Source organism: Ranitomeya variabilis, chromosome 4 (assembly GCF_051348905.1).
Source record: "Ranitomeya variabilis isolate aRanVar5 chromosome 4, aRanVar5.hap1, whole genome shotgun sequence".
Lineage (NCBI taxonomy): Eukaryota > Metazoa > Chordata > Amphibia > Anura > Dendrobatidae > Ranitomeya > Ranitomeya variabilis.
In genome coordinates this window covers 305,449,535-305,477,380 of record NC_135235.1, presented here as the reverse complement: position 1 = coordinate 305,477,380, position 27,846 = coordinate 305,449,535, and the positions used below count along the sequence as shown (strand labels likewise).

Here is a 27,846-nt window from a genome sequence, read left to right as displayed (position 1 = left end):
TTTGATCCAAGTGTTAGATCAGAATCAGCAACGCAGGTCTATAAGTTCATGAAAAAAATCGGAGCGCAATCGGATGACATCCGAGTGCCGTCTGATTTTCTCAAACGGTTGTATATCAAAAGAATAGAGATTTTTTTTTTCCTCTTCATGTATGGGAGAAACTGATGTTATATTTGGGTCAACCTGACCAAAACTCACTTTTTCTGGTACGTGAAAAAAACTGAAATGAATGAGGCATGAAATGCGTTGGCCCTTTTGTTATAATGATTGATGGGGGCTCCTATAGCCAGACCCTTACCCATCGTCAAATAAAGGCAAACCCTAGCATTACACTACTGTTACAATATCCCCTTTAAATGCAACTAAAGCTGGCTACCTCTGTACAGCAACCACAGGGTGACCCACCAGCACTCACTCAGTGGTACCACGGTCCCCTATAATAATACTTTTTCCTATTAATTTATAGTTTGTGTTTTGGATTATTCCATCACATTTTGTTTTCCCAGAGCTAAAAATCTAAAATTCTTCCTTAATTTAGATCTAAATACACAATAGATGCTAAACTGTAATTCCGATGAATAGCAAGTAGCGGCTCAACGCTGGCACCGTGAACAATGGCGATTATTTATGGCGCTGGAGAAAATCTCCCATCATGTGCAGGAGGATATCACAAAGAAAATGCAAGACTGTAATTTCAGATTGTATCACATTATCCATTGTTTATTGCATATTTATAGCTGAATTGTCTATTAGATTGTTATCAGTTAACCTTTGCCTCTCACCATTAGAGAAGACAATAACTATGTAGTAGTTAATACATATATTATACTTTCAAGTAATATTAATGGGCACGTCTCAAAACCAGCAGCATAGGTTATTTGACAGATTGACTTAATGTGATTCATAAGACTTGATGCTTTGTTATTTTAGCAATAAGCAACAAATTTAACCTTCCTCCCCACAAAAGAACAAAAAAAATACTGACTGCCTATTGTCACCACTAGGGAACAATCTGTATTTAGCTCCTACTTCGGTCAATAGGAGCCATAGACATTTGTTTATACATTGGTGGCAATTAATCATTTCATTGAGAAGTTTCCTCTTTCTCACCTTCATTTGGGATGAAATTCGCAGCTGGAAAAGTCCGTTAAGGGTGTAGTTGACTTATTAGAATTGCATAAAAACCTCATCTATCACCAAATTACCCAAAATAGTAAAGTAAACTAAAAAAAAACAGGGAGTGAGGGGAAGAGGGGGATGCTGCTGCAGTATCTCTTCCTCAGTTTTGAGTGAAGCAGGAGGAACAGTGGAAGCACCAGGGAGAAATCTGATTGGCTCAGAGCATATAGCACAGCTCTGACATCACGCCAGGATAAGATCAGCACAAAATAAGCAGATTACTTGACTATACTACGTCTCATGCTCCTGAAAAACAAACTGAACTGAATTTTAATTCTTTTTTTTCTTCTTTAGATTTGTTGCAGTTTTTCTATATGCACCATGCACCTAAAATCAGCAACGAAATATAATGTAATGCAAACAAATTTTTTGCAATACTGAACCAAGGCTGTATACACATGGAGTTTGTAGAGGAGTTTTTTGAGCACAAAACTAAGCAGAAATCCTCTTCCAAATCTCAAAAGACCTAAAAAAAATTTGAGTTTCTGCTTTAAAAACTCTGAAAAATGCTCAGTGTGCACATGGTCCAAGGGCTCATTCAGTTTTTCATTTACCTGTGTATTATCGTCTATGGGGCTGGTCACATGTTCTTGTATTTCCAACATAAAGACAAGACTTGTTTGAATTTGATCTGAGTCTTGGATCATTCTCACCAATGCAAGATTATGGATCTGTTAAAAAACCAGACAGAACTTAGATGCCATCCATGTTCTGTGTGTTTTTTTTCACAAACTGTTTGATAGATATTATGTACACCCCTTTACACATGTAAAGCCGCTATGGAATAAATGTTGCTATAATAATAAATAATACAATTAATAATAATAATAATAATAATAATAATAATAGGAGCTAAAAAAGCCTCCAGCATTTTATTTTTCATCCGGAAAAAAATTGCAAAATTGTGAAACTCTGATCAAAAAACTGATGAAACTCCGACCGTTTTTTTTTTTTTTTTGCATATGAGAAAAATCACAGAGGCCTAAGGGCGAAACCTATGGCAGAGGGAGAAATATCAGATAACACATGGGGATTTACCGCCATATCCCGAAATCTCAACGTTTATATCCATTCCTAGTAAATGGTTCCATCTGTTGTGTTTTTCTCTATGGTAGGACCTATTTTGCGCAACATATGGAACGACGTGAACAAAGACTTCCACTTTGTAAAATTACAAGCGGCTTTCCATTTACCGGGAGAACATCAGCTGCACATGGGCCGTAATAACTAGTTTTGTATTTAGAGCAGTTATGGCTCCTCACCGCAGCTTGTGCTCTTTATAATTTACAAGAAGTTAGAGAAGTGGTTTTGTGACTGTCATTTTCTGCCTGGCTCAGCAACATGTATTTTAGGAACCTTGCAGGGAATATTCCTTTTATTGCAAAAGACCAGCATGTCCTCAAAAACCTCTTGCCGGAAAGAGCTCGAAAAGGATATATATATATAATGTATATATCGCATAATTAAATTCTGTGCAGCCATACTGTTTTGCAACTGTGTTAAAAATTCTCTTAAAGTGGACTCTCCGCTCTCATGTCTTATTTAGTAAAGCCCTGTGTTCCCGTGAAATTGTTGTGCTCGTGGCTAAGAATCAGTTTTGGTGGTTGAAATCGTTAATGCCCTAACTCTAGCTATGAAATATTATGTGTTATTATTATTAATTATTGTATCCATTTAAATTCATACTTACTTTACTAAGAATTTTGGAAAGTGTGCACATTATTAATATAAATATATGTTATGTTCTATTAACCTAAGACCCTTATTTAGCCATAAAAATATTGAACAATGTGATGTTCTACTGTAGACAAGAAAATAATGGCTATAATGCTGCCCCTCATGTACAAGAATATAAGTACTATAATACTATCCCCCTTGTATAAATATATAACTACTGTCATACTGCTCATATGTACATGAATATAACTACTATAATACTGCCCCAATGTACAAGAATATAACTGCTATAATACTGCCCCTATGTACAAGAATATAACTACTATAATACTGCCCCTATGTACAAGAATATAACTACTATAATACTGCCCCAATGTACAAGAATATAACTGCTATAATACTGCCCCTATGTACAAGAATATAACTACTATAATACTGCCCCTATGTACAAGAATATAACTACTATAATACTGCCCCTATGTACAAGAATATAACTACTATAATACTGCCCCTATGTCCAAGAATATAACTACTATAATACTGCCCCAATGTTCAAGAATATAATTACTATAATACTGCCTCCTATGTACAAGAATATAACTACTATAATACTGCACCTATGTACAAGAATCTAATTACTATAATACTGCAACCTATGTACAAGAATACAACTACTATAATACTGCTCCTATGTACAAGAATATAACTACTATAATACTGCTCCTATGTACAAGAATATAACTACTATAAAACTTATCCTATGTACAAAAATATAACTACTGTAATACTGCCCCTATGTACAAGAATACAACTACTATAATACTGCCTCCTATGTACAAGAATATAACTACTATAACACTGCTCCTATGTACAAGAATATAACTACTATAATACTGCCCCTATGTACAAAATATAACTACTATAATACTGCCCCTATGTACAAAATATAACTACTATAATACTGCCCCTATGTGCAAGAATCTAATTACTATAATACTGCAACCTATGTACAAGAATATAACTGCTATAATACTGCTCCTATGTACAAGAATATAACTACTATAATACTGCCTCCTATGTACAAGAATATAACTACTATAACACTGCTCCTATGTACAAGAATATAACTACTATAATACTGCTCTCTATATACAAGAATATAACTACTATAATACTGCCCCTATGTACAAGAATACAACTACTATAATACTGCCTCCTATGTACAAGAATATAACTACTATAACACTGCTCCTATGTACAAGAATATAACTACTATAATACTGCCTCCTATGTACAAGAATATAACTACTATAACACTGCTCCTATGTACAAGAATATAACTACTATAATACTGCCCCTATGTACAAGAATATAACTGCTATAATACTGCTCCTATGTTCAAGAATGTAACTACTATAATACTGCTCCTATGTACAAGAATATAACTGCTATAATACTGCTCCTATGTACAAGAATATAACTACTATAATACTGCCTCCTATGTACAAGAATATAACTACTATAACACTGCTCCTATGTACAAGAATATAACTACTATAATACTGCTCTCTATATACAAGAATATAACTACTATAATACTGCCCCTATGTACAAGAATACAACTACTATAATACTGCCTCCTATGTACAAGACTATAACTACTATAACACTGCTCCTATGTACAAGAATGTAACTACTATAATACTGCTCCTATGTACAAGAATATAACTACTATAATACTGCCCCTATGTACAAGAATATAACTACTATAATACTGCCCCAATGTTCAAGAATATAATTACTATAATACTGCCTCCTATGTACAAGAATATAACTACTATAATACTGCACCTATGTACAAGAATCTAATTACTATAATACTGCAACCTATGTACAAGAATACAACTACTATAATACTGCTCCTATGTACAAGAATATAACTACTATAATACTGCTCCTATGTACAAGAATATAACTACTATAAAACTTATCCTATGTACAAAAATATAACTACTGTAATACTGCCCCTATGTACAAGAATACAACTACTATAATACTGCCTCCTATGTACAAGAATATAACTACTATAACACTGCTCCTATGTACAAGAATATAACTACTATAATACTGCCCCTATGTACAAAATATAACTACTATAATACTGCCCCTATGTACAAAATATAACTACTATAATACTGCCCCTATGTGCAAGAATCTAATTACTATAATACTGCAACCTATGTACAAGAATATAACTGCTATAATACTGCTCCTATGTACAAGAATATAACTACTATAATACTGCCTCCTATGTACAAGAATATAACTACTATAACACTGCTCCTATGTACAAGAATATAACTACTATAATACTGCTCTCTATATACAAGAATATAACTACTATAATACTGCCCCTATGTACAAGAATACAACTACTATAATACTGCCTCCTATGTACAAGAATATAACTACTATAACACTGCTCCTATGTACAAGAATATAACTACTATAATACTGCCTCCTATGTACAAGAATATAACTACTATAACACTGCTCCTATGTACAAGAATATAACTACTATAATACTGCCCCTATGTACAAGAATATAACTGCTATAATACTGCTCCTATGTTCAAGAATGTAACTACTATAATACTGCTCCTATGTACAAGAATATAACTGCTATAATACTGCTCCTATGTACAAGAATATAACTACTATAATACTGCCTCCTATGTACAAGAATATAACTACTATAACACTGCTCCTATGTACAAGAATATAACTACTATAATACTGCTCTCTATATACAAGAATATAACTACTATAATACTGCCCCTATGTACAAGAATACAACTACTATAATACTGCCTCCTATGTACAAGACTATAACTACTATAACACTGCTCCTATGTACAAGAATGTAACTACTATAATACTGCTCCTATGTACAAGAATATAACTACTATAATACTGCTCCTATGTACAAGAATATAACTACTATAAAACTTATCCTATGTACAAGAATATAACTACTATAATACTGCCCCTATGTACAAGAATACAACTGCTATAATACTGCCTCCTATGTACAAGAATATAACTACTATAACACTGCTCCTATGTACAAGAATATAACTACTATAATACTGCCCCTATGTACAAGAATATAACTACTATAATACTGCTCCTATGTACAAGAATATAACTACTATAATACTGCTCCTATGTACAAGAATATAACTACTATAAAACTTATCTTATGAACAAGACTATAACTACTATAATACTACCCCTATGTACCAGAATATAGCTACTATAATACTGCCCCTATGTACAAGACTATAACTACTATAATACTGCTCCTATGTACAAGAATATAACTACTATAATACTGCCCCTATGTACAAGAATATTAGTTCTATAATACGGCCCCCATGTACAAGAATATAATTACTATAATACTGCTCCTATGTACAAGAATTTAACTACTATAATACTGCCCCTATGTACAAGAATATAACTACTATAATACTGCCCCTAAATACAAGAATATAACTACTATAATACTGCCTCCTATGTACAAGAATATTACTACTATAATACTGCTCCTATGTACAAGAATATAACTACTATAATACTGCCCCTATGTACAAGAATATAACTACTATGATACTGCCTCTATGTACAAGAATATAACTACTATAATACTGCTCCTATATACAAGAATATAACTACTATAATACTGCCCCCTATATACAAGAATATAACTACTATAATACTGCCTCCTATGTACATGAATACAACTACTATAATATTGCCTCCTATGTACAAGTATATAACTACTATAATACTGCTCCTATGTACAAGAATATAACTACTATAATACTGCCCCTATGTACAAGAATATAACTACTATAATACTGCTCCTATGTACAAGAATATAACTACTATAATACTGCTCCTATGTACAAGAATATAACTACTATAATACTGCCCCTATGTACAAGAATATAACTACTATTATACTGCTCCTATGTACACGAATATAACTACTATAATACTGCCTCCTATGTACAAGAATATAACTACTATAATACTGCTCCTATGTACAAGAATATAACTACTATAATACTGCTCCTATGTACACAAATATAACTACTATAATACTGCCCCTATATACAAGAATATAACTACTATAATACTGCCCCTATGTACAAGAATATAACTACTATAATACTGCCCCTATGTACAAGAATATAACTACTATAATAGTGTAATATGACCTGAGTGATGTAGCAATGTCCTCCATCGAGCATCCAGTATCTCACATGCCAGTATTGATCTCCTCTACTTTGTGACCTTTGAGAACATGAAAAGGTTTTACTGAGAGACTCATCAGGTGTCACTTCTGACCTTTTACCAATCTGCAGCAAGAAGATAATTCCCATCGTACTGTCCTGTGTGATTAAACTGGCGGTTACTCCAGGTACACTGGCCGCAGTGTAATACAGTGACAATGGGGAGTTTTTTCTGTCATGAATCAGAGTCAAATATGGGACACACATCTGTAATTAATTACATAGGACTGCTAATTACAAAGGATTGCAACTGCCATTTGTGGTCATCTTCTAACCTGCATGACATAAAGAAGTGTCTATGAATCCATCTGCCTATCTATCTATTAACTGTCATCTATTTACCTATCTATTTATCTATTATCTATCCATTATCTATCTATATATCTATTATCTATCTATTACCTATCTATCTATCTATTTATCTATTATCTATATATCTATTATATATCGATCTAACTATGATCTATCTATCTATTATCTGTCTATTATATATTATCTATCTATTATCTATCTATCTATTATATATCTACGGTATCTATCATCTACAGTATTATCTATCTATCTGTCATCTATTATCTATATACATATCTATCTGTTATCTATCAATCTATTATCTATCTAATATGGCTCCTGTCCCTTATGACTGCATTCTGTATAGCCATCTCCTGTACTGAAGGCCTGCTCCTTGCTTTTCCCTCAGGTATGTCACCACGCGGACTGCCAGCAGATGAATCAGAAAAATCCTTTAAATTTGTGTGAGTCTTGTGACGTCAAGTTCCACAGCACCATGCACTTTGATAGACATATACGCTTTGACCTCCCCCCTCAAGGTAAGCGCCATATTTTATTTGATACCCTTCTTTACAGGTTATTTGACAGCTCTGATAAGGGGTCTTCTTTTGCTCTAGGACACAATACCATCTTAGACACCAGTGACTGAATGTCACGACCATATTATGTGATCTCACTATGACACTGAGCATTGGGGCGTGACGATGCACTTCCAGCTCCTCAGCCTCACGATGTATTCACTGACTAGCGCCACTCTCCTTTAGCTGATTGACAGGTCGTTGGCAATGATACACTGCAGAGAGTACAGTGTGAGGCTGAGGAGCTGGAAGTGCATCCTCACGCCCCAATGCACTTACAGACACACATATACGGTATTTACAGAACTTCAAAACATGATTTCTCATTGCTGAACAAACGCTCTGAGTCATAAAGGGATAACCTGTTTATCTTTGAAAGGGCTATACAGTTATATAAATGGTTTGATAACGTAGAAGTTTCTGACAGGTTCTGCTTAATTGAAACCAATGCTCTGAAGCATACTTCCCCATTCAGATTAAAGCCGAATTTCTGACACCTAGTTTTTTTAAGATGTACTCACTATAGTCTGTGAGCCGGCTCCGGGCACCCCCCCCCCCCCCCCAGGATGCCGACACAGTTGAATGCAAGGATGTAGGAGAAAAGTCGTCCACTCCTTCCCCCATTTCTCAGCGTTTGACGTCTCAGCCAGTGGGCGCGATGACGTCACTTCATCGCGCCACGCTGTGCCAGGCAGTGGAGCTGCTGAGGAGACTATGGGGGTGCATTATACTGTGTGGAGGACTATGGAGAATGCATTATACTATATGGAGGACTTTGGGGTGCTATATACTATATGGAGAACTATCAGGGTGCATTATACTATATAGACCACTAAGGGATGTGCATTATACTGTATGGAGGACTATGGGGTACATTATACTATATGGAGGACTATGGGGAGTGCATAATACTGTATGGAGGACTATGAGTGTGCATTATAGTATATAGAGGACTATATGGTGCATTATATTGTATGGAGGACTATAGGGAGTGCACTATTCTCTGGAGGACTATGAAGAGTGCATTATACTATATGGAGGACTATATAGAGTGCATTATACTATATGGGGATGTATTATGTGGTGTGGAAGACTATGGTGAGTGCATTATACAATATGGAGCACTGTGGGTGCGCATTATACTACAGTATATGGATGAAAATGAGGAGTGCATCATGCTATATGGATGACTATGTAGAGTGCATTATATTGTATGGAGGACTATGGGGTGTTCATTATACTATATGGAGGACTATGAGGCACATTTTACTATATGGAGGACTATCAGGTACAATGTACTATAAGGAGGACTATGGGGGTGCATTATACTATATAAAGGACTATGGGGAGTGCATTATACTATATGGAGGACTATGGGGAATGCATTATACTATATGGAGGATGATGGGGTGCATCATACTGTTTGGAGGACTATTGGGGAGTGCATTATACTATATGGAGGTCTCTGGTGAGTGCATTATATTACATGGAGGACTATGGAGCCCATTATACTATATGGAGGACTATGGGGGTGCAATATACTATATGGAGGAATATTGGAGTGCATTATACTATATGGAGGACTATGAAAGTGCATTATACTATATGGAGTTCTATGGGGAGTGCATTGCACTATATGGAAGACTATTGGGGAATGCATTATACTATATGGAGGACAATGGGGAGTGCATTATAGTATATGGAGGTCTATGATAAGTGCATTATACTACATGGAGGACTATGGGGCCAATTATACTATATGGAGAACTATGGGGTGCAATATTATACCATATGACGGACTATGGGGAGTGTATATATTATACTATATGGAGGTCTATGTTAAGTTCATTATACTATGTAGAGGGCCCATTACACTATATGAAGGACTATACGGGTGCATTATAATATATGAAAAGCAATGTGGGGCCCAATATAGTAGCTGGAATGCAACGTGGGGACCATTATAATATTTGGAAGGCTATGTGTGGCTCATTATACTATATGGAGGACTGTGTAGGGACCATTATAATATTTGGAGGGCTTTGTGGAGACCATTAGATTATTTGCAGGGTCATATAATACTTAAAGGATTATGTGTGGGCCATTATAATATTTGGAGGGCTATGTGGGGTCCATTATAAGATATGGAGGACTATGTGGGAGCCTTTATACTTTAAGGAGAGCTATGTGGGGGCCATTATATTGTATGCGAGCAATTATACAGTGTAAAGGTTTGTGTGGGGTCCATTGTACTGTGTGGAAGGCTGTGTGGGGTCCATTATACTATGTTTCTGTATGTATCTGCTCTGTCCATACAAGTGTTGGTATGTTTGTGCTCCATCCATGCATGTGTCTGTATGTATGAGCTCCGTCCATGCATGTGTCGATATGTATGTGGTCTGTCCATGTATGTGTTGTTTTGTAAGTGCTCTAGTATGTGTATGTATGTGCATCGTGTATGCATGCGTCTATGTAGGTGCTCTGTATACATGTATTTGTATGTACATACCTAACTGTATGTATGTGCTCTGTGTATACATGTATCTGTATGTATGTGCTTTATGTATATTTGTGTGTGCTATGTGTATATACATGTGTATGTAATATGCAGTTTGTGTATACGTGTGTGTCACATACTGTGTGTGTTTAGCATCCACATTTATAAATACCGGTAGCACAGACGTGAGTCCATAGGTGTAAGCATCAGCAATCGCCAAAAGAACGAGCAAAATGCTGCCTATTCATTGGTTGACTGGATTGTTTATGCTAAAACAGAAATTCTTGTTCTCAGCAGCACATCGCCCGGTGTAAACTGCAGATACAGTATGCTGCTGATAACATGGTACTGTATGGGGACAGATTGCTCTACTAGTGATCTGTGCCCATCATTCTTCCTCAGCTGGTGTAAAGAGGCCGGGAAAAAAGCGCAGAAGGACTCTAACATTGTTGATTGCGCTGGTTTAACGGCCTGAACTGAGCGCATATAAATGTAACGTAAATGTCTCTGTGTGACGGTGTGATATGTTGGAATTTGGGGCCCCACTTTAAACTGTTGCCCAACTATTAGATTCAATATCAGACTAATCTAATCCACCGAGAAAATATCAAAACTGGGAATAAAAATCTGCTTGGATTTGATGATCGTGGAGTGAGAAAAGCTGTAATAGAGGGTAAAGAGGATGTGTCATGTGCGCAATTTCAGTCGTTTTAACACCTTCCCATCAGAGCCCATTTTTCATTTTTGTACTTTCACATTTTCTTCTCTATCTTCCTAGAGCAATGACTTTTTTATCTTTCCATTGATATATCCACGAGTGGGACGAGATGTAGGTATGAATGACACCATTCACTTTAACCTACAATTATCTGAAAAAAATTCTACTTGGGGTAAAATGATGAAAAAAAAATCAGCTATTTTTTTTTTTGGGGGGGGGGGCATCATTGCGCCATTTACTATCTTAGGCCGGTTTCACACGTCAGTGGCTCCGGTACGTGAGGTGACAGTTTCCTCACGTACCGGAGACACTGACACACGTAGACCCATAAAAATCAATGCATCTGTTCAGATGTCATTGATTTTTTGCGGACCGTGTCTCCGTGTGCCAAACACGGAGACATGTCAGTGTTCGTGGGAGCGCACGGATTACACGGACCCAATAGAGTCAATGGGTCCGCGTAAAACACGGACCTCACACGGACATTCTCCGTCTGGGGTCCGTGTGGCGTGCCGGAGACAGCGCTACAGTAAGCGCTGTCCCCCCCACATGGTGCTGAAGCCGGTATTCATATCTTCCCTGTAGCAGCGTTTGCTATAGAGAAAATATGAAGAATAGTGTTAAAAATAAAGATCCATGTGTCCGCCGCCCCCCCACCCCCTGTGCGCCCCCCCGCTGGTCAGAAAATACTTACCCGCTCCCTCGCTCCTTCCTGGTCTGGCCGCGCCTCCTACTGTATGCGGTCACGTGGGGCCGATCATTTACAATCATGAATAGTCGGCTCCGCCCCTATGGGAGGTGGAGCCACATATTCATGACTGTAAATGATCGGCCCCACGTGACCGCATGCAGGAGAAGCCGCGGCCAGACCAGGAAGGAGCGACAGCCGACGGGGGACCCGGGTAAGTATTTTCTGACCAGCGGGGGGGCGCACAGGGGGTGGGGGGGCGGCGGATACCTAAATCTTTATTTTTAACACTATTCTTCATATTTTCTCTGCAGCAAACGCTACTGCAGAGAGGATATGAATCGCAGCTTCAGCAGCTTCAGCACCATGCAGAGTGGGTACCACACGCTCCGTGTGGTACCCACTCGCCATACGGGCGGCACACGTGTGCCGCACGTATGGCCTCCGTGAGTTCCCAGGCACACGGACACGGATAACTCCGGTACCGATTTATTCCGGTACCGGAATTATCTGGACGTGTGGGACAGCCCTTACAGGTTTTAAAAAATTCTGAGCTATGTAAATATTTGGTTTGTGTCTCCATATTACATATTATTTATATTGATTCAATCAACCTTCCATTTTCAAAAATTCAGATACTGTGTCGATTTATTCACAAAAATGAAAGTATTTTTGAAATGGGACATGAACTCACTGTCTGATTCTTATAGATTTCTTCTGTGGCTACGTTTTTTCTTAGACCGGGGAAACCGCGGTGTGGGGCACGCAGCCAAGTTTCAGGGGTCACGCTTAAATAATTACAAGGCGACGGATTTTACAATTAAAGAGAGACATACTTTGCCCCATAAACTTTGCCAAGGGACAGTTGTGCAGCAAAGGGCAAAGTGATTTTTATAGTACTGGCTGGATATGTGAGGGTTGTCACCAAAGAATGCCACGTAAAGGGGTTTTACTTAATGGCATCTCATGGGGGTTGGGTATGACCTGAGACTTTTTTTGGATCTCAAATTTTGCAAATCTAATATTCCAGCAGTTGTATAAAATCTGTATGTTCTTTTTAGCCTCACAATTGGAGACAAATTACCAACCATCAGTTCCTAATTATGGACGCCTCAAAATAGATCCCTATAAAGCTAGGGTCATCCGAGAAAATCGCTCCTATTATGTTAATCACACTCTGATCAGTGATCATAGTGTGATCCGATTTTCTCAGATGAGGAGAAGATGAAAAAAAAAAGTATTTCCATCTTCTCCATTCTGTGAGTCTGTGAAAATCAGACTGCACTCAGATGACATCTGATGTTTGCCACGGACTCATTGACTTTCACGGTCGAGTGCGATTTGAATATCACATACAAATCGTGCAGGAAAAAAAATCTTACTTGCACGGCCCCATGGAATAACATCGGTCGTCCAGTGCGATCTGATCTTTAGTCGGATTGCACTCGGACTAAAAAAAACACTTATGAATAGGCCCTATGGAAAGCTTTACAGACTGACGTCAGCTCTTATTTGAGAGACTCATCCTAAAAAGGAGTTATTCAGGATTTTAGCATTGATTGCTTATGATACTTCATCAGTGTTTGATTGGTGAGGGTCTGACCTCCGCACCCCTGCCTATTAGCACAATGATGAAGGGGCCATTGTGCTTTTGGTGACCGCCACATCCCCTTCACTTTATAGATTCTCAGTCCATTCACTTTTTGGATACCATGCCTACATTGGAATCATTCAGAGATGTTAAAAAACCCTTGTGAATGTAGTAGAATACTGTAAAAAAAAGTTTTTAAAGTTTTTAAAAAGTTTGAAAAGTTTGTAAAAAGTTTGTAAAAAGTTTGAAAAGTTTTATATTATTTCTTGGGACAATGTGAATCACTAAAATACATCACTTATCCCTTATTTCCACCCATAGTTCCCACACTGTTAAATAACTACAACTCTCAGCATGCCCTGATAGCCGCATGCAGGGAGTCACTGGCTGTTATATTATTCCACCCCAATATGTCACGCTGTTTCATGCTCATAGACTTAGTTGTAGTAACAGGTATGAATAGGATTATTACATTTTTCTCCTATTTTTAGAGGATTGGTTCCACTTTAAGACTTGTGTGTAGTAAATTGTGCATTGTAATCGCTGCACGTTCACAATTTGCCTCTCATTGTAAAAATATTAGAAGTGTGGTTCTGTGTGTCCCTGCTTGTTTCTGGGTGTGCTTTGTTTGCCTGCAGGGTTTAGGAGGGACTCAGGGCTTGGAGCAGAACTATCCAGTAATTAGTCGCTCGCAGACAGCTGTTTGTACAGCACCGCGCAGTGCCAGGTGTCAAGGTGGTAAGGAATGAGGGGCGCGGGCAGAACAGAGGGAATCTAGCTGCACCTTTGTGCCACGTAGATACTCCAAGTCCCCTTTGTTGTACTGTGCCCCAATATTTGCATCCTAAAAGGACATCGAGAATAATGCTGCCATAATATTACCCATATAATATTGTTATACAGTACCTAAACAAGACCACCATACAGTGCACATGTATTGTCATGCAGTGCCAACATAATAATAGCATATACTGCCCAAATTATGCCATAACTTCACAGTCAGCAAAATAATAGTTAAAGAGCAACTGGTCTATAAATATGGCCACAGTTTCTCCAATCCGTGACAATCAGCGGATGTCGCGGAGAAGCTCTGCGCAGCCCCTGCAGGGCAAATGTAGTATTACATGGTGCTCTGTTTTGGTGCGCAGAGGGGGGTCCCGTGGATGAGACGCTTTTATAATGTTTTGATTTCCTAATATATAGGACAACCGAGGGTTCTCAGCTCTGGAGGTTTGGGAGGTACAGTAGTGATCATGGGGGATTGAATATTTTTATGGACATCCTGAAAAATACCATCAACCTCTCCCCAATCTGATACCAGGAGGCAATAAATTGATTTTAAACTTCACAGCAAATAGAGACAAGATAGCGTATAACCTAAATCCCCATACTTTGGAGCCGGGACACGTGATCAGGATATTTTGTGATATTAATCTCACCAGTTCTAAATTTCCTGTAAGTCCTGTATGATTTTCCTGCCAAAGTATTGGAGCTTACATTCATGGAAACATTAGTTTGGCAACTTGACAAGCAAAATCCTTTACACTTTGTGGGCAAAGTCGTGAGATTTCCTTGGACAATATTCAAGGGTATTTCAAAATCCAAGCCTGCGCTGGAAATTAAAGTCAAGATTTAATATGTTTATTGTCCTTTCCCGTCCAGACGTTCTGTGAGCGCGGTGTAGCTCTAATTTTAGAGTCATCTGGGGAGTCAACTTTGTATGGTTTGAATAATAATCGCACTCTTGACCTTTTTATGCCGAATCGCATTTTCCTGCTGCTGCGGAGTCTGAAAAAACTTAGGTATCCATTCTTGATATTTTCTGATTAGATTGCTTGTGTTTGGTTGGTATTATGCATCATCGTGTTTAACCATGTGGAGATTGTAAAGGAAAATATATAAAAATATTAACTCTGTGTATGTGTATATAGACTTACCGTATATAGATTTTTGAGAGTTATTTTAGGGGGCATAGAAACTGGATTTTGCAATGGATAGATAAACAATAGATAGATAATAGATAGATAAATGATAGATAGATAGATAATCGATAGATGATAGATAGATAGATAGATAGATGATAGATAGATAGATAGATAAATAGATAATAGATAGATAGATCATATAGAAAAAAAGAGAGCACAGCAGCACTATGTAAGGTTAGGCCATGTGAAAACACAGAAAAACATTAAAAACATAATCTAGATTTTGCTACTCAAAAAAAGTTTCAAATTTTTTTTTTTTAAACTTACGGAAATGAATAAAATTAAGGTTCTTAGTGCATGAATTGGCCAATTCATGTATGTCCATCAACCACGGCAAGGTGACCTCCCTCTGATGGGTCCCTGCTCTACTGTACATGCCTTCTCTTGGACTATCAACCTACAATTTTGGACACTCATGTCTGTTCCTGGGTTTAGCCTACAATTTAAGGGCAAGTAGAGCTGATTTAGTCCACCTGCAGTTCAATGGGAGGAGTGCAGAATCAGGCTGGAGAGATGATAGATAGATAGATAGATAGATAGATAGATAGATAGATAGATAGATAGATAGATAGATAGATAGATGATAGATAGATAATAGATAGATGATAGATAGATAGATAGATAATTAATAGATAGATAATAGATAGATGATTGATAGATAATAGCTAGATAGATAGATAGATAGATAGATAGATAGATAGATAGATGATGGATAGATAGATAGATAATAAATAGATAATAGATAGATAGATAGATAGATAGATAGATAATAGATAGATGATGGATAGATAGATAATAAATAGATAGATAGATAGATAGATAGATAGATAGATAGATAGATAGATAGATAGATAGATAGATAGATGGTATTAGGGTATGTGCACAAGCAATTTTTTTGAGGTGGTCAAAAATGATGACCTTACTAGTCGGTATTACTTGAGAAAATGCTCGTTCTTGGGAAGCTTTTGGAGGAGTTCTTCTACTTGAAGCATTTCCTGAAGTCGTTTTCACTAGAAAACTCATCATTTTTGACCACCTTAAAAAAAAGGTTCTGTAAGCTCTTACCCTTAGGCTATGTGCACACTTAAAGGAGTTTTTGGAGCAGAAACTGAATGAAAACTCTCCAAATCCTCCTTCAAAACTCAAACAATTTTTAGTTTCTGCTAAATTTCTGTTTCAAAAACTGTTCAAAAAGCCTCTGTGTGCACATAGCCTAAGATAGATTCAGACTCTCAGAAAAAGGGCAATCCTCCCAATCTCTGAGGGGTTAGTAGATATTTTGGGCGCCACAGAAGCCTCCTGACAAGTAGTGCACACTGCTTGTTTTCTGTGTGTGGCTCTGGGCTCCTGAGACATCAGACTCAAGTTTGGTGGGTCATTCAAGTGATGGCTATCGTGTCAAGAAGCAAAGAGGGGTGAGGGCTTAGAAAAACCATGGATGAAAGTAGTCGTTTTGATGCGAGAGATTCCTACGTGCTTTGGAGTTATTCCCAAAGATGGAACTAAAATATCCCAAATTTTTAATTCTAAATGTTGACAAATCTGCAGTTTCTGGATGAGTATAAATAAAGGTTACATTCCCCCTCCACTTGATCAATGCGGTGTATAGTGGTGTTATGTTCTGTATAGTGTTGCTTTGTGTATTTACTTTGCATTTTAATTCAATCTCTCAGGATCCATCTTGGCCCGTAATGTTTCCACTCGATCATGTCCTCCCCGTACCAGCCCTGCGTCGGATGTCGAAGAAGATGAAGAAGAATTAATGGATGGCAAAGGGTAGGTCCTAAATAAATGGTTGATCTGCTGTATATGTAGGTTTCTCCATTCACAGGAATAGAGTCTGTCAAAATTCTACTGGTTGCCCCCGGTAACAGACAGCAGTTGATTTTCATGTTGTCAGACATGTGACATAATAGCTGAGTCTGTATCTGTTACCTGTGCTCCCACTAGAGATGTAATTACTCTGTCTACCCGTTTAATTACCCCTGCGGCTCCCACCAATTCCTTTCTTTATAATGAGAAAATAAACCACAATAATTCCCTGCCAAGGTTTAAGCTTTCATTCATCCCCTTAATCTACCAACATTATAAAGTATAGCAGTCAGGGTGCTCTGCAGTAAGTTAGGACACCCCCCTTACAAAATGATTAAAAAAAACAGCAATAGAAACTAAAAAAAAAAATTGAAGGGTCCCCCGAAAATAATTTACCACTGCTGCAGTGCCTCCACAGGAGAAATGAGGCATTACATACGGCCTTGAAATAAACTGGGACTAGGTCCTCCAAAGATAGAGATGTTCTTTGTAACCACTAGTGACGCAACTATATCTGTATCAAACTCTATCTAAGAACTGTTCACAATTGCTACCGAAACATCCAACGATCAGCTGTTATTTGGAGGGAAAAACTACTCATTTTTCCTGCAGTGGCCACTACTGGTGAAATAAAGTATTACATGGCACACATTCAAATAAATGGGCCATCCTGGAATACATGGCTATGTGGAAACTATCAGAGGAGAAGCTTCTCTTTTTTACTCACAGAGAGGGTCCTGAGCCCATATGATGTCCATATACCGTAATATGTCTTGTGTATAGAGGTTTTGCACTCTTTACACGATCCATTCTGCTCATCTATAAACCATTGCTGCCATTTTTTTGAAATCTCGCTTGGTCTTTTGTCTCCTTCTCCATAATGAATGACTTTTTACAAGTCGGAATTCTTCATGAAAAACAAGTGAGACTGTGGCGACCTTGTCCAGCTGGCACTTGTAATGTTTCTCCAGAGACCGATGCAGACAGTCTGCTGATCTGCTGTGTTTTCCCTGATATTTAAACCGCCTGCCGCCTATTCTGCAGATATTGTGCTGCAATTCACTGCATTGAAAGCTGTGGTTTCGCTTCCTGCACAGTGTTCCCTTCCACGTTTAATGGCGACCCTATAAAACACAAATCTTGGCACTTCTGAATAGAAAGCTTTCACTATTGGGAAGCGTATCCCTTACACTGGCTTCACTTTACAAGGATTGCTCATGATAGAGTGCAAGGACAAAAGGAGAGATAGCATTCAGCATCGGTCACTCACGCCCTGCGTCAGAGATGCCGCTCTGTCGGGTCATCAGTCTTTCTTCTCTTCGACAGACTCCTACTATTGTAGTACTGAGTACGCGACTTTTATATTTACTCATATGTACCAAAGTCTCAAACATTCTGGTCTTTGCTTTTACGCCTTTACACACTCACACGTTATGTCATACAAAAACACATTACACCACACAGATTCCTTCTAAAAAATACTGGGGCGCACATGTTGGCCAACTTGTGCGAGGCTTGGCAATATTCTTTTCAGCCCCTTATCCCTATCTAAGGGGTTCATTATTTCATAGTGCATGCACGATCCCTGTATAGCACCACGCGGAGTCCTTATTATCAACCTATAGGCACTCCTTGTGTCACCATATGCTGCCTGTGTGACGCGCCATATTCTCTCCTAGAAGAGGGTCAACACAATCCTTCATCCCCCAAATTGTTTATATAGTCATGATGCTCGGTGAAAAATAATGTCATCCATATCTTTATTTATGCAACATGTTGCTCCCTGATTGAACAAAAATTGGAGTTTTGATTCATATACAAATTAGGTTTAAGTGCTTTGGGTGTAATCAGAGCACTTCCCAAGCCTCTGCCTTCTTGAATCCATTCTCTGCCAAACTACACCTTCTTCTGCTTGACTGACAGCTGACTTGAAGAAAACAACTCGAGGCAAGGAATAGAGCCAGGGAGACAGAGGCTTGAAATTTTCTACAATCAGACTCTCAGCACTTAAGGTTAATTTACATATTAATTAAAACAGATATTTAAATACAAAATCTGTAAGAGGAGCCATCCCTACTAAGTGACATTTAAAATGATGTTTCCTTATGAGGCATAAGGGACCTCAAACACCAGGGTACAGGTACACCTGCTACTTGTGCACCTCCGGTAGCTATATCCTTGGTAATATAGTATGAAACATATAAAATCAGAGGAATGCAGTGATGCGTCATGGGATCATGGGCCCAAATTGATTTCCAAACTGACAAGCATTAATAGGCGCCATTACCGTGCCCATGGCTGTACCTTTCCAACTTTCGTACAATGGACTGTATAGGACATCTTTTCTTCAGCCCACTTTTCCTTCCCATCACTCCAAATTCTATATTCTCCCCAAATGAACTTTTGGCTTTTGTACTGGCAAGAAAAAACAGATGGCATCCCATCCTCATAAAATGCGCCATTTATGCATGTGTTCTCTATAAAGCCATCTTTAAAGGAGGTGATGACCCAGCTCTGCTTGGCAACAAGTGGACTTTAGCTTATAAACCTGATCAAGCGTGTAGGACGCTGCGGATGTTTTCACATAATTAATTTCATAATCATAAATCAGGTTTTTATACAGTATATTGTCATTTAAGGGCAAGATTGTTAAAAATGATCAATTTACCCCATTGCTGACCCTTTCATGCGTTGAAACAGTTCCTTGCTGCACATCTCACAATTTATCATTTTCGTTTGGATGTGATTATCTTCAGTTATACCTTTTTAGTGGGAAGGTGTGACACTTTATCACAATGAGGATGGTAATATGAAAACATTATTTTTGCACACGAGTAGTATGAGTTTCCTATCTGTATCTGGATTAACAATATTTGTATTTCTCCAAAATTAAGCTTTACCTGATGTGGGGAAAAGGCTGTCATACCACATTCAGCTCACTTACAGAAAAAAATGTCAGGCCCTGGCGGGTTAAAAAGGGCTCTACAAATATTACTGGACCCTACAGCTTGTCAGTATTTTAGTTAAAGCGCGGTATGAGGTCTGACAACTTTGTTCCCACGCTCTTGTCACAGTCAAAGCTCGAACATTCAAAGACTACAAGCAATTAATGTTACAAAGGGCACAGCTAAAGCTTAAGAGATGGATGCTAATTCAGTGATTCATTACCAGAAATAAACCTATAGACCTGACGTACATTACAGACAATCATTTGATACATTCATATATTTCCAGGTCGCCCTCTATAAAATGATAACACTACCAACATCAGATGTCCAACCTCTACTAGATATTTTGTCTGGTTTAGAAAACTCATATCTATTATTAGGGATTTATGAGTTAATGAGGACCCTCATCTGTTTGTTAGAGTGGTAATTTCAAGGACCCTGTTCATTTATGTTAGGCTCACCTGGTAAGGTGGATACTCAAAACCCAAGGTCGGGGTGGGCACATGGGCCACGGGCGTTGGTGCAGCAGGCGGGTGAGGTATACGGAAAACAGGTAATGGAGGTAATGGAGACCCTACGCAGATAAGAGACCTGGAAGCAGGTAGCAGAGGTCCTCAAGACTGCAGGCAGACAGGAGAGCGGGAGCAGTTAGCAGAGGTCCTCAAGAACGCAGGCGGACAGAAGATTGGGAGCAGGTAACAGAGGTCCTCAAGACCGTAGGCAAACAGGAGATCAGGAGCAAGTATCAGAGATCCCCGAGACTGCAAGAGGAAAGGAGATTGGGAGCAGGTAGAAGAGGTCCTCAAGATCGTAGGTGGATAGAAGATTGGGAATAGGTAGCAGAGGTCCTCAAGACCGCAGGCGAATAGGTGAGCGGGAGCAAGTAGCAAAGGTCCTTAAGAAGACCACAGGAAGACAGATCAGGAGCAGGTAGCAGAAGTTCTCAAGACCGTAGGTGGACAGGAGATCGGGAGCAGGTAGCAGAGGTCCTGTAGACCGCAGACAGGTAGCAGAGGTCCTGGAAAACACAGGTGAACAGGAAATCGGGAACAGGTAGCAGAGGTCCTGGAGAGAGACTATAGACAGGTAGAAGATGTCCTGCAGACTGCAGGTGAACAGGAGACTGGGAACAAGTAGCAGAGGTCCTGGAAACCTAAGACAAGTAGTAGAGCTCCTGGAGACCACAGGCGGACAGGTGACAGGACAGGTCTCTGGAGTTCTTAGACGTCTGAATACCAAGTCACAGGTGTGCATCTTGGTAGGCTTTATATAGGTCCAGATGTTCACTTGGGATCATGCCGGGCCATCTGCAAAGCCTGACGTGGAACACAATGGTGTTCAGCAGACCGGGGAGAGGGAAGCAAAGTCTTTATCTGTGACAAATGTGTACAACGTTTCAACAGACATGATGCAATTCTTAAAGGGGTTGTCAATGATTTATATACTTGTGACCTATTCTTAAGATTTCTCATCCCTATGATATCGGTGGAGATCTGCTTAGTGCACTGTGCACTCCTTGCCTGTCGCGAGAACGGCAAACAGTTGATCGTTAGGGGTGCAAGGTGTCAATCCCCTACCAATCTGATAACTGTTCCTAGGGATGTATAAATCCTAGACAGCCGCTTTAATCTCCCCTATGGTTGTATTGCTGAGTGATTTCCCTGTAAGGGTTGCCGTTCGGTTCCTCTAATGATTCCTAGGGGCTGCAGCAGAAAGACACTCTCCGGTAAGAGAATCTGACAAAAAGGGATTGTCCAAAGTAGACATCCCCCTTAGTGCTGTGCTCACCAGGAGATAAGGCCGATGGGCGATCAGTGCTGTGTTTTCCCTGGGGGGGCTCTTTCCCCAGTGAAATGACTCTTACCACGGGTGTGTTTTCTGTAATGTATTGTTTTTGGAAGCCTGGAATTATTTTGATTTCCTTGCCCAGTTCAGCATCATATGATTGTGTTCTGACACATCCATTCTCCTCTCCCACTTCCTGCTCATACTGATGCATAGGGTGTGTATAGATCCTGACCACAAGCAAATTCCCTGGTACGCCCAGCAGCTGAAGAAAGTGCACTGGCAGTGCAAATCATCCTGACTGTCTGCTGCAAGTGATGCCTGCACCTAGGATGTGGTGCTCGCAGGCAGGCAACCTCCCATGGTCACCATCCATATGAATTGATAATAACAGGCATACTGCTTCCTTACACAGTGTAATATCGCCACCTGGTGGCCAGATTATCATGGAAACCGGTGTGAGTTTTTCAGGTTACAAAACTGGATAAGGTGTGAGAGGACTGAACCATGTTCTGAATCGAGAGCGCACTGCTCCCCCTGCCCCCTCGCTTCCTGCCTGCCGGGGGCGGCGAGCTCCTGAAGATCGGCTTCAGAGAAGTTCTTCCATGCTCTATATCAAAGAGCTTTTTCATTAGGAAGCTGTGATGGACTGCAGCAGTGGTCGGTAACCTAGGCAACGCGCAGTAAACGATACCATCAAATATCCCTCTGTTTTTGAGAACGGAGAGGATTTTTAAAATGTAAATTGCAAAACTGCTCGCTTTTAGAACCACTTTGCAGTTCTAACCAATTAGAATAAGATTAGCCCTTTAAATTAGTAAACAAAAGATCACATTTAAGAAACGTTCTATTAGATTTGCATATAAAGAAAGGATTCTTGCTCTGAACAGCACTGCATATCTCCAGTTGGTGATGGTCTTTTGGTTCTGTGTGTTGCTTCTTTTTCAGGGAAGACGTTTATTTTTTTTTTGAGGGGGGTAAAACGGCTATAGTAGGTCCAATGTCTGCTGGAGACATGGGAATTTCGCTACGTGTAGTTCTAAAACTGTCCTCTAGGGGGCCTCATAAGACTTTCTTAAAAAATAAGTTTGCAGAGACTGTTATAAGGAAGTCGCATGGATTTTCAAATATACACAGTCCATAGGAAATGTGGGAGCAAAGAAATAGCCAAGTGCTGCACAGGCTGCGGATTTCATACATTTTTATATTTTCTATACGTCCAGTAATTTGGAAGCAAAATAGCGCTTGTCATCATTTTCCTCAGTCCTGCTCCGAATGGCATAAGGGGATGGGTGAAGAGTCACAGCTGTAAAAGGTTTTTTTTGTTTCAGAAAACCCCTGTCCCCGACTGCAGTGTGTTTAAAAACAAAACAAAAACTGCGCCTTTCTCACTCTCCCTGGGTCCAACACTGATTTTCCCCTACTGCTCCAGGTGTCTATTATTGTCTGCAGCGCTGACTGCACGTCGACAGCACTGCAGCCTGTAAGTGAGCGCGGTGGCAACTTAGGCAACGCCATTGAGCTCAGTTATTCCCGTCAGCGCTGCAGACAATAACAGACTCAGAGAGCTGCAGCGGAGACTCAGCGCTGGACCGGGGGAGGTTGAGAAAAGCTTGTTGTTTTTTTTTTCAAGCAAACTGCATCCAGGGGGTCATGGGTTTTTCAATACCGGCAAACCCCTTCTGCCTGTTCCCCAAAATGTGAAATTGCCACTAGGGCTCTCTCCATACATGATTTCTGTGGAAGGAAGTTGTGGATACATACGGTAAGGGTGACTAGACACATCTGCCGTTCAAGAATCTGGGAAAGCTGGATGACAGCCCTTTAGGAGATCCAGTGGTTGGTTCTAACCTAGCTTTCCCAAAAAGAATTAGTCGTGTGGACGACTCAAAGTTGTTTTCAGAAGCTGTCTGTATCCTGCATTCGGGGAATGGTGGGACGTGGAAAATAGGGAAATGACTGTCTACAAGTCGAAGGATATATTGTGTAATATTCTGCTGTCAAGTGTGAAGCTCCCAGGTGGTCTGCAGCCTGTACAAGACCCCATACAAGGATAATAATCTGCACCTTATCTTATGGCAATCTATCTACTCCAGAAATGAATCATTCATCTTAATATCTATTTTACTTCCTGCAGAGAGAAGAAAACTACAGGGTTGAAAATAACGAAGAAGAAGACCCGGAGACGGCACACCGATGTAAGGATATACTATATATGTGTGTGTGTGTTTAAAGAGGTCTTACCGTTATCTAGAATATACATCTAGAAATAAATATATATAAATATATATATATATATATATAGACACACAACAGGTGATATAAGTATTAAACATGTCGCCAATTTTCTAAGTAAATATATTTTTAAAGGTGCTATTGACATGAACTTCTCACCAGATGTCGGTAACAGCCCATCCACACAGGCTAGAAAATCAAACTATAGATGTCCATAAATTAAAGTATGTATAATAATAAGAAATGACAGAGGAAAAAATATTGAACACATGAAAAAAGAGATGCAAAAAGCCACGGAAAGTCATGACACCAGCTGAAATCTTTTAGTAATTAGAAAGTAATCCTGCCACTTTAGGAAAAATAATATCAGCTGGTTCAACTGATGGCCTATAAGTTAACTAAATACCAAGGTGCCACACAAGAAACATCTCATGATAGGTAAAATCAGTGAGCTGTCTCAAGACCTTTGCAACCTTATTGCTGAGAAACAAACTAATTGCATTGATTACAAAAGAATTTCTAAAGTACTGAAGGCTCCAGTGAGCACTATTGGGGCCATAATCCAAAAGTGGAAAGAACATAATTTCAGCATAAACCAGCCAAGACCAGTTGCTCCCTGAAAGATTTCAGATAGAAAAGAATTATCAGAAGAGTTATCCAAGAGCCAAGGACCACCTGTGGAGAGCTACGCAAAGACATGGAATCAGCAGGTACAATTGTTTCAAAGAAAACAATAAGTAATGCACTCAACCTCCATGTCCTGTATACACTCTGAGCACGAAAGACTGAATTGCTGAACAAAAAACATGTTCAAGTGCATTTACAGTTTGCTAAGCAACATTTAGACAAGCCTGCAAAATACTGAGAGAATATAGTCTGGTCAGATGGGACCAAAATTGAACTCTTTATATGCCATAATACACTTTAGGAGGCCAAAAGGCACTGCATATCACCCCAAAAACACCATACCAGAGGTGAAGTATGGAGGTGGGAACATCATGGTGTGGGGCTGTTTCTCAGCATATGGCACTGGGAAACGTCATATAATTGAAGGAAGGATGAATGGACAAATGTACTGGGACATTCTTGATAAAAATAAGCTGCCATCTATCAGGATGATGAAGATAAACCAGGGTAGACATTTCAGCAAGACAATGATCCCAAACACACAGCCAAGGAAACTCTCAATTGGTTTCTTAAAAAGAAAATAAAGCTTCTATGATGACCCAGCCAATCACCGGACCTGAATCCAATAGGAAATTTATAGAAGGCACTAAAGCTCAGAGATCATAGAAGGAGAACAAAAGGAAAACACAGAAGCTTCTGGGCATGAAGACTATTTTTGTAGAAGAATGGGCCAAAATCACACCTGAGCAATGCCTGCGACTAGTTTCTCCATACAGGAGGCGTCTTGAAGCTGTCAGCACCAATAAAGGTTTTTGTGCAAATAATTAATTACATTTTAGTAAGCGTGTTCAATACTTTTTCCTTGTGTCATTTCCCATTATTGCACATCATTTATGGACATCTATAGTTTGATTTCTTTGCCTGTGTGGATTGGATGGCTTGTTACAGACATCTGGTGAGAATTTCAAGTCAATAGCACCTTTAGGAATATATTTACTTAAAAAATTAATGACATGTTCAATACCATTTTCACCTGCTGTATATATGATCTGTGTGGATCCATCTGCCAGGATTCCTTCCGATCACTAAAATGAAGAAGAAATGCTGCTAGGTAAAGCACAGTGGCTAGTTCCAATTTTTTTTCATATTTTTTCTGTGTTTCAGTTCCTCCATATTTCCTTGAAGGAAATTTCAAAGAATACTTTAATGATCTATGGGGTCTCAGCTTTTGGACTGCCATCATACAATAAACTATGTTATATCCAGGGACTTTCCCCTGATGAATCTATTCCGTGAGCAGCATCAGATAAAGAATATTTCACAAGTATTTTCCGCACCCACGTCCGCTCCTGACCATACCTGCACCTACATGTAGCCCTGAGCAAATGACACCAATCATGTGCAGGTTTCCATTAAGCTTCATACAAAAATCATTCTGCCAATATGTTATTGCTTTTTTGTAGAATTTGTGGTCTCCTTATCATTAGAAGGTATTTTTTTGCCCTATAGGGCTGGGATCATCCTGGACTTCTTAAGAATACCTATTACCTAAACTGATACATTGTAGCAAACTATCAGGACAGGGAGAGATTCGATGTCTCGTCCTTCGCTCAGAGGATAGCCTCCACTAATATATCTTTAGCAAACCCTCAAACATGAGAAGTGTTGGGTTTGTAGATATTACTTTCCTTTTATTAATGACAAGTACAGATTTTGAAAGAATTTACACACTACAATTGCGATAGACCTTTGCGATTTGGATTTCAGGGGTTTACAGTAACATTTACGGCCATGTGATACCATGCTGCGAAACAAAATTAATTTTTGTTAAAGTTTGTAGGGATGGGCGAACTTGAACAGTAAAGTTCCGGGTCCATAGCAAAATCCTAGTGTAATTTCTAGAACAGGAAAATTTTAACACTTTTTTTATTTAGAAAAAGTTCATTGACAGTCAAATTAATTTCTTTATTCATGAAAACAGTCATCGATACGAATTGAAAAAAAAACTTGGGCACCAGTGGCAAAAGCATAGGTATCTACTTGGACTAGGAGTCAACATTTCACACTTTACTAAGCTTCGGTTGAAGGGTGGCTGAAGCAGAGTTGATCCGTCTCTGCCCTATGGGTGTGGTAGTGTAATGTGGCATTATGACATCACCCTATGAGTTCACAGTTGCTCACCCTTTATCTCAAGGTGTGATTTCCTCTGTGCACCTAGAGTAGTCGGCCACCTGCTACTTTATAAATACCTGTTGCTGCTTTAGGACGACCTACAAAAAGAGAATGTCAGCTCGCCCACTGGAACATCCAGAGGCACGGAAACTCACGATGCAACAAAGGAATCCAGCTTCTGGGGTCTTCCAATAAAATAAAAATATATTTATTATAGAAAAACATTCTCGGTTGTACAACACCCCAGTGAAGGGGGCAAATGCATTTCAGACAGGGTCTTAAATCAATTATTAAAGATCTTGTCTGAAACGTTTGCCCCCTTCACTGCGACGTTGTATAACTGAGAATGTTTTTTATTGTTTTTCTACAATAAATATATTTTTATTTTTTGGAAGAACCTAGAATCTGGATTATTTTTCTTCCTTAAAGGGGATATCCGGGACTCTACCGGTCTGTTATACCCGGCGCCGGTCATTGACCGCTCCTGCCAGAGATTCAGCTGATCCCTGTCTTCAGATAGGCAGTTTATCTTCCTGTTGATAGGGAGGAACAACAGGAGTCATGCTGATTGATAGCCAGCTTCACTTAATTAGGCAGCAGGAGTCGGCTGTCGATCAGCATGGCACCAGAAGTCCCGCTCTGTCAACAGGAAGAGAAACTGCCACTCTGATGACAGGGAGCAGCTGAATCTCTGGCAGGAGC

The 27,846-nt window shown here is 39.2% G+C and overlaps 1 protein-coding gene across 2 annotated transcripts in view; it reads left to right on the top strand.

Moving 5' to 3' along the window:
• The window catches only part of PLEKHG5 (pleckstrin homology and RhoGEF domain containing G5), a 264,891-nt gene that overhangs the window by 119,007 nt on the left and 118,038 nt on the right, over positions 1-27,846 (top strand). For both annotated transcript variants that reach the window (XM_077250373.1, XM_077250374.1), the window contains 3 exons: positions 7,918-8,047; positions 17,239-17,341; positions 24,248-24,308. In XM_077250373.1, the coding sequence (XP_077106488.1) occupies positions 7,918-8,047; positions 17,239-17,341; positions 24,248-24,308 (294 nt within the window). The remainder of the gene's footprint in view (positions 1-7,917; positions 8,048-17,238; positions 17,342-24,247; positions 24,309-27,846) is intronic.